The sequence below is a fragment of the Eucalyptus grandis genome, chromosome 5 (assembly GCF_016545825.1).
Source record: "Eucalyptus grandis isolate ANBG69807.140 chromosome 5, ASM1654582v1, whole genome shotgun sequence".
Lineage (NCBI taxonomy): Eukaryota > Viridiplantae > Streptophyta > Magnoliopsida > Myrtales > Myrtaceae > Eucalyptus > Eucalyptus grandis.
Genome location: NC_052616.1, coordinates 39,914,254 through 39,930,939, shown reverse-complemented (window position 1 = coordinate 39,930,939; position 16,686 = coordinate 39,914,254). Strand labels below are relative to the sequence as shown.

The 16,686-nt window shown below is 37.9% G+C and overlaps 1 protein-coding gene across 1 annotated transcript; it reads right to left on the bottom strand.

Moving 5' to 3' along the window:
* Positions 1-5,139: 5,139 nt before the first annotated feature.
* LOC104446969 (zinc finger CCCH domain-containing protein 48-like) lies at positions 5,140-8,813 on the bottom strand. Its single transcript, XM_039313678.1, has 7 exons — positions 7,571-8,813; positions 7,197-7,376; positions 6,978-7,079; positions 6,327-6,473; positions 5,945-6,124; positions 5,409-5,506; positions 5,140-5,308 (listed from the first exon to the last, which is right to left on the bottom strand). Exons 1-7 carry the CDS (start codon positions 8,003-8,005, stop codon positions 5,140-5,142), a joined length of 1,311 nt encoding a protein of 436 aa, XP_039169612.1. The 5' UTR covers positions 8,006-8,813.
* Positions 8,814-16,686: the final 7,873 nt, after the last annotated feature.

The following is a 16,686-nucleotide window of genomic DNA, read 5'->3' as shown; positions in this document are numbered from 1 at the left end:
AGTCAAAGAAATTAATCTAACACAAGTAGCAAACGAGTAAGCTGTGATATTGGCTAACACAAAGAAAATAGAATAAAGCTGTGATTTTGGTTAGCGCAGAGATAACAAAGAGAAAATGCACGTATTTATACATGGATGTGAATGTCAAATTCAGTATAAGCAGTTGAGAGACAACCTCTTTTGGGCTGTCACCTTCTATAAGATGGATTAAATAATAGTAAGGTTATTTATCGTTGTGGATAAGAATATCGTGATATACATACTAATCACTATCACAACGTCTATGAAAGTCAAGATAAGTATGTTATCTACGGATTATGGTACGTCGCTTAAAACAAGAAAGTAGATTTTTTTCTTTAGCCTACTTTCCAAAAAAAAAAAAAAAAAATCGAGCATTCAACGTCATCCATGATTTCATCCATCAATTTTAATAAATTTTGAAAAAAATGAGATTATGCAATCTATTTAGGTCCAATCTATAAGAAATTCCAAAATGAATATTTATGTAACTTCATATTTCGCTCAATGTCAAAGATAATTGGATCATAATAGGTTGGACATGTCTCAGTTACCAAATAAATTTATTTTCGTGAGGAAAATTGGTAGTTTATTTGATCTTTGCAGAATTACATACAAATGCTCACGGATCTCATTTTCCGAGATAGTTAGGGGCTGCATGGTAATGTTTGTTCGGGAACAACAAAAAAGTGTTTCTGTTCCGGGAACGGTTTTGAACAAAAGAACGCGTTTGGTAACGTTTGTTCCAGGAAAAAAATGAGTAGAAACACATTTGTTAAATTTTATTCTTTTTTTATTTCTTTTAATTTTTTAATATTTTTATTTTATTTTCCATTTTTCCTTTCTTTTTATTTTTTTCTTCTTTCGGCCGGTTGCCGGCCTCCGGCGATCGACCAACGGGGCCGGTAGGCTCGCCCAGCCACGGCGAGGCTCACCGGCCCCCGGTGAGGTCGAGCCTTGCCGTGGTTGGGCGTGGCTCGGCCTCGCCGGATCTGGGCGAGCCCGAGCTCGCCCGGCCAAGGCGAGGCTTGACGTCGCCGGCGCGGGCGAGGCCAGGCCTTGCCGCCCTGCCGTCATAGCCGAGCACCATGCCATTCGCGACGCCGTCCGCGGTCTTTGCCCGCGTCGCCCCGTGTCGATCCCGAAGCCTCTAGTGCCGGCCGCCGTCGCACTGTCCTCCGGAGCTCCTCGCCGGAACCCTAGCCGAAGATCTCCCCTCGAGCGAGGCCGAGCCTTGCCTTGGTTGGGCGAGCTCGACCTCGCCGGGGGCTGGCGACGCTTCGGCGAGGTCGCCGACCCTCGACGGCGTCGCCGACCCTCAACGGCCGGTCGCCGGCCATGGCCGAGGCGTCGACCGGCCAAAGAAAAAGAAGAAAAAAGAAGAAGAAAAGAAGAAGAAAAGAGAAGAGAGAGAAGAAGAGAAGCGTTTCTTTTTGGCTTTGAAGAAGTGTTTCTTTTCTCCGAAGCAACTTTTTTGTGTTTTTTTGCTCCAATTTTGTTCCGAGAACAAAAAAACAAAAAAAGAACAGAAACGCAACCAAACGCGTTTTTGTTCCTTTTTTGTTCCCGGGAACCAAAAAAGTACAAAAGTGTTCCAGAAATATTTTTTTGGAACGTTTCCATGCAGGGCCTTAGTAGCCATGGTTGATAATGATTCGGCATCCATTTCTCATCGAAAAAGTTACCCCTTCATATAATCGTACCAAGTGTCAATATTGGGCTCTCTTTTTCTCCTTTCGTTCATTCTTTTTGGTTTTATCTTTTCATTTTGCTTTCTAATAAAATTAGATTTTCTATGAAACCGCTGCTTAGATTGTATAGAAAATTATCGTAAAGACATTACAATGAACATGATCGTGATTTTCATAAAATATGGGAAGAGTAGATTATGGAAAACTCTGAAGACATGCCCGCACTCACATAAGTTAAACATAATCGTTCTACTCTTAATCAAGCAACTCTTATCAATGGTCACTTCAACCTTAAAATTATATGAGAAATAGTTCCAAATATATATGTATATATTAGAAAACACCACATGATCACACATAACTATGGATCAAAGAAATAAAATATAAATAATTAATAAATAATCTACCTTTCAAGTTTAAATACAAATAATCGTCAACTATCTCATAAATCTCTCATCTTGCATTTTAGAACATATCACATCCAAAAATATATTAAAATCTTTACAAATCATATTTATCTCTTTACAAATTTAATTATTTTTATTGCTTATAAGTACATGCAAGTTGCATCGCATGTGCTATTATTTTTACTTATAATTGAGGAGAAGAGGACTTACACTTATTGGGGCGCATAGTAGAAACCCAACATTTTCATCCAGAGAAATTGCTAATAGAAAGCCCAAGTCTGACCTTATTAACATATTCAACTGAACTCGTCTTCACTAAAAAAGTTAAGTCGATAAGTTATGGGTAAATAATGATATATCAACTACTCCATACACACTCATTTTCTAGTATGGGATTTTTCCTAACACAATTCATACCCATCATATGTGAACTTAGCATTAGGTTTGCTCTCCCTTAATTCAAATATCATTCTATATCAAGATATCTCAACTTAAATATTTACTTTGTTACTTGTGAGGACCGCAAAAACAATGAAGCATACCATCATGTTGACACCTGAAATTTTTGTGGACAAATGAATATTAACAAGAGCAAAAGAAAAAGTGAAGTTAACAGTGCAACGGATCAAGCCCAAGGGCCATCCGAATCTTTTAGAATTTCGCCCATTGGTTTTGGTCATAGCCCATTTGATCTCCAATTAGTTCATGGAACTTAATGACCCATAGAACTTAGAAGAGATGAGGAGCCACAAAAAAATATATGGTTAAAAAAAAACCCAAAAGATATAGCTTAATTTTCTTTTTTTTTTTTTTTTTGGGTAAAAATATAGCTTAATTTTCTTTAGTTAGCATAACCTTTACTTTAAGGATTTTAATGAGTACATTTGATATTCAAATTTAGTAAAATGGTCCTTTAGAAAGGAAATTGGACTTGATTTGATTATAGCTCATGCGGATCATGTCCTAGGGATTATAACTTGACTATGTATGATGATTATCGGTTTTCTTTCTCGTACTTTACTTTAAGCCTTTTTCAATACTTTGGTATTTAATTCTTGCAATTCCAATGTATTGTTTGTTCATTTCCTTTTCTAGAATGGTTAGGTCTAGTTTAGGATCATAATGAACCTTCAAGAAAATTTGCATGGACATTTAGCAACATTGAAGACCTTTTAGGATCATAATTGGTGAAAGTTGTGTGATCACTTAGATGAACAATCACTCTCAAGTTAGGTACCAAAAAGGTGTTAATAGAAATGTTAATGTAAATAAGTCCCGAACTTAGAAACGCCAATGGTATAGGAGGAATCAAGACAACATCCTACATCTTGATTGGTTTCTAGCTGACCTCGAACAATTAATGGTGACTACTACAGTTAGTTAGGCTAAATCATAACTTCAAATGAACTCCAATACCATGCAAGATGTGATACTGGGAGAGATTGTGCTTAAAATTGATGGACTGATTTGGATCACCATTTGATGATGTGTTTAAGTCATCTTTTGGGACGCAAATAAAAATAGCTAGACTGTGAACTCGTTAAAATTGACAACTACATGCCCAAGTTTAAGTCATCTTTTGGATCACCATTAATGTGCGACTTCATATTCCTCTCAAAGTCAAAGATAGTTGGGCCATCATAGGTTGGCGATGTTTTGCCAACGACCCACTAAGACTAACGTATTCACAACTACATGCCCGAGTGACAGTCAAATGGAGGCGTTTGGGGGCATATATGATACTTGGGCTCCGAGCGGGGCAGATGTAAGAAAAATTACCAACTTGACCCTTAGCCCAAGTGTTATATTCAATGAAATGCTTTGGGGAGTTGAAAATAAGCGTAGATCCGAAGATTCCTGAATAGGTCAACCTTTTGAACAACTGTTGAATCCACCGCTGAACCGATTGCTGTTGTTTAGTTGGTTTTTGTTGAATCAGATAATGTTTCCGAATTCACTGTGCTCCTTCCACTTTTTTCTAATGACTTGTGTTTAGTAAATATTTGAATTTAAAGCTCTCAAGCCGCTTGTGTCCAAATTTATAAATCTTTTGTTGGATATCTTCTATCATCAATGGGTTCCAACCCCATGCATACAAGGAAGTACATGTAAAAAGTATATGTTAACTAGTTATTTTCCTTGGACCACTGGAATTTGTCCAACACGGAAGGGGAAGGTGGGGGGTTCGAATCTTCACTTTCAGGGTTAGGGTAGGGATAATTTAATTTTAATTTTAAGTGTGGATTTCGACTTTCACGTCATGCAATGAGACAGTACAAAAATCAGAGAGTGGGAGTGAGAGCAAGAGTTAGAATATGAGTAGAATATGACCGACAAAAAAAGAAGAAGAAAGAAGTTATTTTCCTTATGTAAATTCCACAAATTTTACGTTTCTTCATGCCTTTGAATTCGCTTTGCTGAGCTTATCTACTCATAATTGCTCAGTGGGTGCTCAAAATACTGGTAAGTCCCAAACACCTCACAATGGGGAGTTTAGTCCTAGCTTGTTGCTATCAATTTCAAAAAATGTTGAGATGGAGCGTCTTATGAAGTTTCATAAGCTCGAATGAATTCCATGTATCAGTTTCACTTTAAAAAATCTGTTCATCTGAACCGCAGTATGTAAGAGTAATGTATCAGTATTAATTCCACAAACTAAAGTACAGACAAAATGATATCCAAAATAGCACGGAAAAGTCTATCAAAAAACAAGAACGGTTTCCTTCCGGCAACTCCTATGGTCTACTAATGACGACCAAAGTAGTTTAAATTTGCCCAAGTTGAATAGCAAAAGGCATTTCATTTACTAATGATGAATCATATACAAATCCAACCGTTGCTGTACAAAAAACAAATGTCCATACAAATGACAGAGACCAAAAACTGGGATTGCGGTGCAGATGACAGTAGGTCCCGTTTCTTGCTTCAGATCACATCCCAGCTGGATCGGGGCATAGATGAAATTGTCTCCCTCGCGAAATTTGAACTCCAATGTCAATAGATTGATCGATTCTCTCTTCTAATTAGCATGACTCCATTGAATGAGGAAGCTGCTGTTGGCTCTTCGGGAAATCCAACCAGTTCCAAACGGTCAGCATCCCTGCGGCATCTCCTGTGAAAAAAAGGCCTCCGGGAGCTGCTTGAAGAGTCCTAATTTCTCGTCTTGAGAATAGCTTGCCCCTTTCAGTGAACCTGGAGTACGATGCATTAAGTCAGCCAAGCAGAAGAAGAGAACAGTCTTCACCAAGAGACAAGGATGTCAAACAAATTAGAGAAATTATTTTGGACTTACGATGGGAGCTCATACAAGCAAACAGTGTTGTCGATGCATGCACAAAGGAGGACTGGCTTGCCCCCGCCATCACTCATCCCTGAAAGTGCAAGAATACCCTGTGCCGGACAAAATGATATTTGCAACATCAAGATATGATATTACATCACTTCCATCAGACAAGAAGCACGGTGACAAACTGACAAAGCATCCACAGGTGAAAGATGAAATTCATGTCTTCTCCAAATAGAGCAAAAAGCACATGGAAGATACTTGACATTATGCCTATATTACAAAGATTCATTCTACATTATTCATATAGTTATTTTTAGCTGAGGAGATACAACAGGAGCAATAAGATGCATCTTTGCAATCTAAGATAGTAAAACAAGTCCATGCACTTTGCACGTATGAAGTCAATAAAAGAAAACATAAAATTCACCTTCATTGTCTACATGTTTTCCTATAGTAACATCATCAACCACAACATATAATAATCCACACAAGTGTCAAAATAAATGTAAAAAAAAAAAAAAAAAAATTAGCGAGCAACATACATGGTCCTCATGATGTGCATACACAACTTCCAAGCTGCCTCCTTCAGTGGCCCCCCAGACCTTAACTGTCTGATCCAATGAACATGATATCAAGTACTGGTCCCAGCAAAGAAGTGACATCACCACATCAGTGTGTCCAACAAGTTCCTGAACACACTCCAGAGTGTGCAAGTCCCACACCTGCAGGGGAGAAAATACATAAGATGTGAAGGGTCAGGACAATACTACATACAGTAGAGCCGGGCAGAAAAATAAGGAGAGGTTGTAGCAAACCAATAAAAGTGATGCAAAGGAAAACATAAACTATGAGGGACAAGCCATGCCCTTCACAGGACACACAACTAACTAATCGGGGAGAGACATCTATAATAAACCAGCTTACCCTTATGGTCTGGTCAATGGAACCTGAATACAACCGGTCACGTCCAACAGTTAATGATACCACGCCCCGAGTGTGACCCCTGAGAGGCGCAGTCATCTGAAAAGGATCAGCCTCACTACCTCCTTTCCACACCAAGATAGTGCCATCCTAGAAGCAAAATTTGTTCAGTGTAATCATCAAAAGACCAATATAATTTCGCACAAGTGTCAACAGAATGAGGCAGTCAGTGATCACAGGAATGTTGACCTAGGTGGGCCACACTTGAAGAAGAAGAAGAAGAAGAGAAGAATTTCAGGTCTAAACCAAAAATCCACACTCACAATCAGCATCAATTGTTTTATCACAGAAGGAGATTCTAAAAAAACAGACTGGACAAAATTCCAGCAGATAAGTCACCGAAATTGACATTAAATTCTTTCTAATAATAAATTACCCCGGCTCCGGCAAAAAGCATGTTATTATCAAAAGACCTAGGTGGGCCACACTTGAAGAAGAAGAAGAGAGGAATTTCAGGTCTAAACCAAAAATCCACCCTCACACTCAGCATCAACTGTTATATCACAGAATGAGATTCTAAAGAAACAGACTAGACAAAATTCCAGCAGATAAGTCACCTAAATTGACATTAAATTCTCTCTAATAATAAATTACCTCAGCTCCGGCAAAAAGCATGTTATTACCAACTTCCATAGTGTGGACCTGTCCAACTAGTCCACTGATATTGTAACTAGCACCATTCTGGATATTCCATGCCTACAAGAGATACAAGAGAAAGCAATGAATTAAAGCTGAGCAGCTCACTGATTCAAGAATTGCCAAAGAAAATAATAACAAAGGCCAAAGGAGACCCAGTCAACCGCTCACCTTAACTGTGTTAGGCATGCCGACAAACAACCAAGGACCTTCACAAGTGAAACACCCAACTTCTCCCCTGAGGTTGATCACTTGAACACATTGACCAGTGTGACAGTCCCAGATTCGTACTGTTCCATCTTTGCTTCCAGAGTAGAGCATGGTAGATCCAGAAGGAAGTGCTATTCCAGAAACACCCTGTCATAAAAAGCATCAGGTGAGTACAAACCTACTTTTATGCTAGACAGGCAAAAACAATTCAACATCTTGATTAGCCAGCACAGGACGGAGACAAATTGGAGTTTAACAAAACATTCAATGCAAGCAAGTTTTCTCTATCCACAGTCTTGGATATAAGAGAGAACGGAAAAGGCAAAAGCTGTAAATAGTACCTTTTTATGCCCCTCAAGCTTAGCCAGCATGGCAAAATCAACACCTTGAAACCATGAATGCAAGAAAGAACATGCATCGCCCTTCACACAATTGCCTGATATCCAGTAGCGGCAGACTTTTTCTTGGGGCGTTGGAGGGTTTTTTTCTATTGATGAATCGCCTCCCTTTCTAGAAGATGAATTCGCTGAATTCACCACACTAGATTCAGGACCCTTCCCAGGGCCATCCTCAGGCATTGATAGCTTTGCAGCTCGATGGTAAACATTGCGTGGAAGAGATGCCTCGTGCAAAAACCTGCAGGGATTCCGCTTGCACCTCCCTTCTAACCAGAAAGTGCAAATTCCAGGGCTTGTTGGTGCTGTTTGAAGCCGATTATAGTGAGCAGCTGATTTCTGTGTCCAACCCACAGTACTCCTTGCTGTCTTAATATCCATGCTATTATACAGAAACACAGACAATCAATCCCTGAACCGAATAACCTATCCAAAGTCAACTGAAAGCACCAGAACTCGTTCTTGCAAGAATATCCATTGCAGAAAAACCAAGGTTCGTTGTAGCCAGCAATCCCAAGCATGTCACTTCCTCTATGACCAACGATAAGCATGTCACTTCCTCCATCAATAACAATACCGACAGAATAGAGAACAATCGACCTATAAGAGAACGCATAACCATCTTGATCCATGATCCACATCTCTTTCAGTTCCAACCAGATCAAAATCACCCAGAAACAGGATAAACTGAAAAACCTAGAACACGAATGACTCAATGGTACAACAACGTCGCATTGTCCAAGCTCTTCACATGAAAACTTCCAGTCATGAAACCCAATTTCCAAACTCGCCATCCCCGTCACAGCCCCTCAAAATCAACATAACAAATCCCCGATCCTTTCAGGCGGAAGAAAACCCGATTCCTTCAGGATCAAGAAACCCAACAATCCCCGCGAACGAGTACCGAACGCGGGCCCGACGGCCCTCGTCGTCACCGGCGGAAACCCACCTTACAGAAAACCTCCGACGGCAAGCGGGAGGTCGCCATCCTCGAAAGAAGATGATAAAACCCACTAGCGGAAACCTTCCTCGCTACTTCGCTTAAAACCGCAGGGCGAGAGGCGTCGAAAGAGGCAAGCGAGCAAGCAAACCTGAGGAGACGCAAAGCGACGAACCCACGATCGCGCTCGAGTCGAAGAACGGAGATCGGCGGTCCGATGATCGGAAAGGCTTTGCACGGCGAGAGAGCGACGGAGAGAGAGAGGCGGAAAGACGGCGGAGAAGACCGTTCTTGGATGGAAATAGCCGTTGGCCTTGGGCCTTTTTTATAGGTAAAGGCACGCGGCGTGGAGGTTAACGAGGTAACTTGCTAGCCAAGTCGCCTTACAGATTTCCCAGATTTTGTACTTTTTTTTTTTTTTTTTGGTCGGACCTTGATTTTGTACTTGGAAAAGAGGAGAAATTTTTTTTTTCAAAGAAAAAGTAAAAGAAAGATATAAAGTATATAATGCTCCAAGGTTTGGTCTGTTTAGGACAAACCGACGAATATTAGAACTGTTCAAATTCCAATTTTGAGGCGTTGGAGACTTACTAGTATATTTGTGATAAATTTATTTCAAATTAGTCTTTTTACATATAAACATCAAACCGATATACCTATAATAAAATCTCAAATTGATATATTTATGATAAATTTAATCTTCATTTATTTTCCGTTAAATTAGATTAATATTATGAAAAACCACAAATTGATGCACTTATTATAAATGGAGAGTAAGATCCCAAATTGATATATCTGTCAACTGACACGTCTCATCTAACTCAGTAATTTACTGATAAAATTTAACGGGAACTAACGGAGGTTACATCAGTCTCAAGCATATCAATTTGAGATTTTTAATGATCAAAAATTAATTTTAAGTAAATTTATCATAATTGTATCAATTTGGGATTTTTTTGTAATATTAACCCTACTAAAAGTTTTAGAGGGCAAAGAAAATATAGATGTCGAAAAATGAGGTGGCAAAAAGAGAGGTGAGAGAAGTTATTTTTATTATCGTAATTCAAAAAGTGTGGAATTTACTTTTATTGTAAATTTCTCAAGAATATTGTCACGAAGGAAATATACATTTTAAAAAAATGAGGTGGAAAATGAGGAGGCGAGGGAAATTATTTACGTTATTGTTATTTAAAAAATGTGAATTACTTTAAGGTGTATGTTTCTCGTGAATATCATGCTGATATAGAACAATGTTTTTATCATGCTTGTAATGGTATTACGTGACTTGGGACAAACTCTCGATAGAAGGCCTAATTAATGAAAAAAAAAAAAAAAACAACAAAGCTTATGCTTAAAAATTCAGAAAGAACGAAAAGTATCGATCTCATTAAGAAGGGAAATATTCAAATACAAACAACCTCTCGATAGGAGATCAAAATAAGAACGAAAAGTTTTGATCTCATTAAGATGGGAAATATTTAAATACAAACTACCTCTTGATAAGAGATCAAAATCAATACAACCACGTATGAGTTAATTATTCATGACATTTTTTTGTGCATAATTAAGACGTGAATCTGGATTTTCTTGAAAATGGTCAAAAATAAAAAGTAGCCAATGAATTTGGCAGAGACAAGCATATCGAAGAATTAGCAAAATTGCAATTAATAAAGGACGAGACTATTTCCACTCCTTATATGATTAGATTTGCAATTTAAAGTGATGGCTTTGTTCCTTCTATTTTTATTGGGGGTCAAGCGACATAGTTTAGCTTTTCATACGTTTTGTTTATTAGTTTATTAAGAATTATCACAATGCATTTTTTGTATTCCCATAACGTTTTACATGCTCCATGTAAACCCATCTCATCAATAATAAAGAAAAAAGACAAAATTCTTCGATATAGTAGAGACTTTAGAGTTTCTTCATCAACCTTGCTCTTACAACTTATGATCTTTTTTGTCCATTTTATCTTAAAAGCTCGCTTTCACGATTGAATTGTTAGTTTTTTTTTTTTTTAATTTCATTAGACTAAAATATTTGTCAAGTCTCTTCCTATATTAAAGAATTTTTTTTTCTTTACCTTTGGCAACATACTTTTACACGGAGCATGTAAGCCACTATTCATAGCCTCATTTAATGGCTGTATATTTGATAAGGGAAATAAGTTCATTTTATGGCTATAAAAGGTGTACCTTAAGACATACCCAAGGGGCACAACCAAAAGTCACATCAACCAAGGCCCTGATCGGACCTACTTTTCCTTTTTAAGTCTTGTGGGTTTTATGAGATGTCTATGAACTTATCCATTGGAAAGAGGATAATTAGATTTGTTAAATGGGTGGGTCGAATCAAATTTGAATCAAATTGAAAATGGTTTTATTGAAATTAATCCATTTTCATGTAGACACATGAATGAAATGAGGAAAAAAAAGGACAAAAGTTTGGTTCTCATGAATTGGTGATGAAGAGAATAGAAAGATATCTCTGGTCAAATATATTTGATGTCATAAGTATCCTACTTGGAAATTTAAGGGCTAATTTGATTCCCAAGATCATAATCTCCAATGTCCAAGAAAGTACTAATAGAATGATAAGTAGTATGTGAATTTTTCAAACATCTTATCAATAAAATCTTGGAAGTTCGAAATCTAACTCGATCGGTAATATACTATATAATCCTTTTGAAGAGGTGTCTTTTGAGGGAAAAGACATGTCCGTCTATTCAAAAGATGTCTCTTGCACAAAATAGAATCAATTATAAGGGAATGGATGAGTGTTCCACAACTAATTAATTACAACATCATAATCAATCATCCTTTATTTTTCTTCATTGAATTGTCTCAGCTTGAACCTTTCATGAAATTCAAGGCAAGTTCTAATTGAAATCACGAGTGCATTGCTTCTCCTGTGATTTGGTGGCTTTGTCGTATCCTAGAGTCGAAAGAAACTTAGTAGAGGTAAATGTCACCTTGCACAGAGACAAACAGTTGATATTGGTGTCGGCAATGATGATGTTACTGACCGAACATTGAAATCACCGGCAAAGAGCGTTAATAGAACAGCCCTTTTGTCACTCTTGTCCTTCTGTTTTGTTTTTTAGCAAAAAAAATAAAATATCACAAGTGCCATAATTTTCATATAACGCTTACTTGAATATCATACATAATTAAAAGTTTTAGCATTTAAAGTGATCGGTTGAATATCAAGATAGTGCACAAAGTCATGACTCAATGGGCTAGGTCTACTTACTTTTTATTTTGTTTGTTGATTTCTAATTTTTAGAATCGATTTGATTGGAATGAGCCCCATAGTACCTGTGGTCTTCTTTCTCCTTTTTTTTTTCATTTTTTATTATTTGGTGACTTTTTCATCCTATTTTTATTGAACTGAAATTTAGATTTTTGAAACACTTTCTCAATTTTTTTATCTTTCAATACTAGAAGTCGTCATGCTGGAAGTCACATATGCATAATTAAGTGTGTTAATGACCAAAGAATTCCATCGAAGTCAAGAAAAAAGAAATATACAAGAGCCTCATTGCCAAAATTGCATAAGTTAATATTGATTCCATTTGATTAATCGCATTGAAACAACTTGAAAAGTGAATATCACGATCCAGGTCTTCATGAGCTTTGCTTCCGAGTTATCACTTCATTTGCTTCTTTGTCATCACAAGCATAGATTCTTCAGCTGCAGTTGATCACATTATATTGGAACAACTCATGAATGATTCCATATAAAGTCTAGAATCGAATGAAATTCATTAGCTTTGTAAGTCGTTTCCAAACAAAGTTGCATTTTGTAGGAGCATGACAATTATAGGAGCCTTCCTTTTTAGCACAATACACTAGAAAGAACTAACTAGTAATCAAAGAATAATTTGTCATCATCATGGTAAGTTTGTGAGAATACTGTACATGATTGATGGAATGTAAGTATTTGCTGTGTTTGAGGGAAGATGAAGCGTTCACCACCTAGGCTCCAATGGCAAAGGAAGGCTCACCACCAAAGATCTACATTGTCAACTTAAGATCTACATGCATATAATTGATAATGCACCTCATGAACTAGGGAACATTAAAATAGAAAATCATCTAAATTAGTAAACCTACTCAAACTTAGAAACATCCCTCTGGCCTTAACCCGGCCTAATCAACCTTTATGCTTCAACTTCTTCTAAAAACTCCATCCTACACATTTTCTCCGGGATAAGTACACTAATGGTGCCATAAGTTGTGTACGGAGTTCACTTTGGTGCCAAAAGTTTCCGCCAAATCACTTAAGTGCCAAAAATTTTGAAAAACGTTTACTTTGGTGCCAACTCCGATCTGATTGGCTGGAAATCTGACGTGGCATTTTTTTTATTAATATTTGAAGCCGACGTGGATTGCCGGAGAATACAATCAGCATGCAAACAACAAAACGATGCTGTTTAGCGTCTTTTCCCCCAAATAAGAAACCCTAAATCCCCAAATTTGAGTAGAATCGGAAATTGAAAACCCTAAATCCCCAATTCGACGAATTCGAGTGCATACTTCAATTTTCTCTCAAAGTTATTAACTCGCTCTTGCGAATGGAGGGCAGAAGTTTCAGCAGCGGCTCACATTCCTATAAAAAAAAAAAGCAAATTAGATGGTGAGTGTTACTGTTATTGTGGGTTACCGAGTCTAAGAAGAACATCTTGGACTCGGTTGAATCCCGGGAGAAGATTCCATGGGTGCGGCAGATATAGAGAAGGCTCGAAGTGCAAATATTTCAAATGGGTTGATAGGAAATTCTCTGATCGAGCGACAGAAGTAATCCTGGAGTTACTTGAAGGCGGAAATCAACCTCCACCTGTGTTAATGGACGAGTTGGAGGATGTCGACTCAATGCAAGCTCAAATGAAGGGTTTAACATCTCTGGTCGACCATTTGAAGAGGAAGGTTTCAAGGCTGAAAATTGAAAGAAACTTTTATCGAGCGTTGATTGTGTTCTTATTCTCTTGTGTAGTTTATTCAAATGTGAAGTTAAGTAATGAGAAGAAGTTTGTATGTCTACCATAGTCGAAGTTTGTATGTCTACCATTTTTGTATGAAGTAGAAGGTTTTGTTGTAATCCATGGTAGAAATGCAAGGTTGGAGTTGGAATGTATTAATTGTGAGCACTTCAGAAATGCAATGTTTGCTTGCTGCATTTTTTATTTGCCCTCCTGATTTGTGTTAAGAGAACTATACAAAGTACTAGTGATGTCAAGAACAGAGCAATGAAAGAAAGTGTTGAGATAGAGCAAGGAAAGAAAGTGTCGAGAACAGAGGAAGGAAAGAAGCTAACGAAAATGAAGAAAGCAACAATAGAGATTATAACGCGTGTAGCATGTTTACATTGAGGAATCAGTATTCAGTTTTAAGCGTGTAAAGTCAAACTTTCTATTTTCGTTTTCAGTTAGTTAGTTGGTTTTCATTCTGTTGTTATCCTTCAGATCAATATAAAAACTGATGAGCCAAGAGTAAACAATTAGAAAAGTTCTTTGATATAAGCAAGCTCTCATTGAATAAGAATACACTTTTTCTCTTTGCATCGTTTTTCATTTTTCTCCCTCTCGTTTCCATTTTCTGTTTTGTTCATCAAATCTCTTCAAGCCGGTTTGTTGGTTTGCTGCAACTGCAAATTATAGCGAAATGGAAGGTTGGAGTTGGAATGCATTAGTTCTGAGCACTTTTTATTGTTTAGTTGTGTATTGGCAATATTTGTTTTGGTTAGTTTTTGCTTCAAATAGAATGGTTGCTGCATTTTTATCGTTGTAATGGTTTGCTAGTTTACTGATTTGCTGCAACTGCAAACCATGGTAAAATTAAGGGATGGAGGCAAATTAACAATTGACCATTTCAGTGCCAAAAGTTGTAAATAGTGATTGCTTGAGTGCTAAGTTTTTATAAAAATGATCATTTAAGTGCCAGTCGCGATTACAAAGTGATCACTTCTGTTGCACAAGTTGTAAATAGTGATCGCTTGAGTGCTAATTTCAAACTTGCATCAGTCGTGGTGCATCCTACATCTTGTTCTTGCACCAGTTGGCTTGCTGGTGCATCTTCTTACAACACAACAGCCCTACAATGAGATGCACCAGCACCCAAAACTGCATCTTATTCCAGCACATACAACCAGAACCCCACAGATAGCATCAACACATCAACTGCATCCTATTCCAGCACATACAACCAGAACCCGACAGATAGCATTAACGCATCAATGACTTCAACCAACAACACTATGTGCACACATTTAAATCTAAAAATAATAGCAACCTCATAAGAACATTGCACCAACAACAAAATATACAGAAACATCTATTGTCATTGATATTGATTGATTGTTTACAAAAGAAAAGAAAAACATGAACTTCACTCCCCAATCACTAAAGGTTCAGCATCCTCTTAAAAAAAAAAACCAATGGCAATATGGAGGCAGCAACTACCATCAGTGATATAATATCCAACACCTTCCTAAAAAAAGAAAACATAAAAAGATGCGACCATGTCTAGCACCACATAAAAATAAACATAAACTATGTCCAAGCACCCTCCCATCGCAAAAGCACCACATAAAAAGAGACCAAGTCCAGCATCCTCCCATCAGTCAATATGGACAACACCCTGATCTCCTTTTCGTTTTGGGGCTTTGAATTGATTCATAATCCGAGCACTCTTTCGAACTTGATGTGCAGGTTTTTTAACTGGGCGTTCTGTCACCTCATTTTCCTTGTTTTTGATGGTGGCTATTCTTGTTCTAGCACATGTCATGTGTTGGTCCATATCATCACTATCGCGAATAACAAGCCCATTCGTTGGTTGAGATGGATTTTACCATGACTGCAATTTTAGAGAGACGCGAAAGCGAAAGCCTATGGGGTCCATTCGTTTTGGATGACTGCTGGGTTATGTTTGGATGACTGTTTTGCAGCTATTCCCACTGTCTTCTTCTTTGGAGCACTCTTCTTTGGCTGTGCCCTTGATTCTTGAGTTGGCCCACCTTGAGAGAGAAGTACCTCCGAAGTTCTCCCAAGCTACAAGAACATAGCGATATTGTCAACCAAATGAATTGAAGTACAACAAATTAAATGCATGAGGCCTACAAATCTTACATTCAAAATAGTCATTCCAATCCGTTCATCTGTGTAAATCACATAACCATATTACCTTAATCTTTTTCCAATAGTCCCTCTTGTTCGCTGTGGTGCATCATTTTCAGCAGCAAGAAAGATGGGGAGCAGCCTCTCGCAACTTGTGCAGTTGCTTGTCTTCTCACCTGAGAAATACATAACAAATTTAAAATTCAGCCCATAAAAGACAAACACAGCGATGTACAACTTACATGAACTTTTTTTCTTCTCGTTTGCTCAACGGTGGACACAGTTGTTGTTGTTGTCCTGCCTATTCCAGTCCTTGTCCCTACACTTGAGCCTACAACAGGGCCTTTTTCTGGCCCTTTAAAAGGCCTTACAACAATGTACCATATCAGGATCATGACCAACTACAATGAATAATTAGACATCTACTTATTTTCATGGTCGAAACAAATGGAGAAAACTTATCAAATTACAAATGCATGATAGAGGAAAAGCACCGAGAAGCCGGTGCACATGGTCAACCATCAAACTCTATCGAATAAGAAATGTAAAGTTACCGAGGTAAAGAGGATACTTACCTTAGTAGGGCTTTCTGTTTGCCCTTCGGTAGGGCACTCTTTGCGGGGCCTTTCGTCCTACCTTCACTAGGCTCAACAAGAAGCTCTTCAGTAGAGCCTTCTGTCCTACCTTCAGCCATTACATTTTGCTGTTGATGCTGCCTTTTCAGCTCACAACCTTTCTTATTGTGCCCTTCCTTGCGGCAATATGAGCATTTCATCTTTGAGCTAGTCCTACTCATCTTCTGACTTGATGCCTCTTCCTGCTGCATTCTTCTTTTCTTTTTTGGCATTCCAATTTGCTTCTTCAGTGGCAAAAGTAGAGGGCTTTCATGATTTGTTGGCTCCCAAAATTTGCTGCTTCTGATAGGCTGCATCATGAATTGGTATGAAGCAAGGTATGAGCTTTTTTTGTACCAATCATGTAGGTAATCATCTAGGTTTTCTTGCTTAA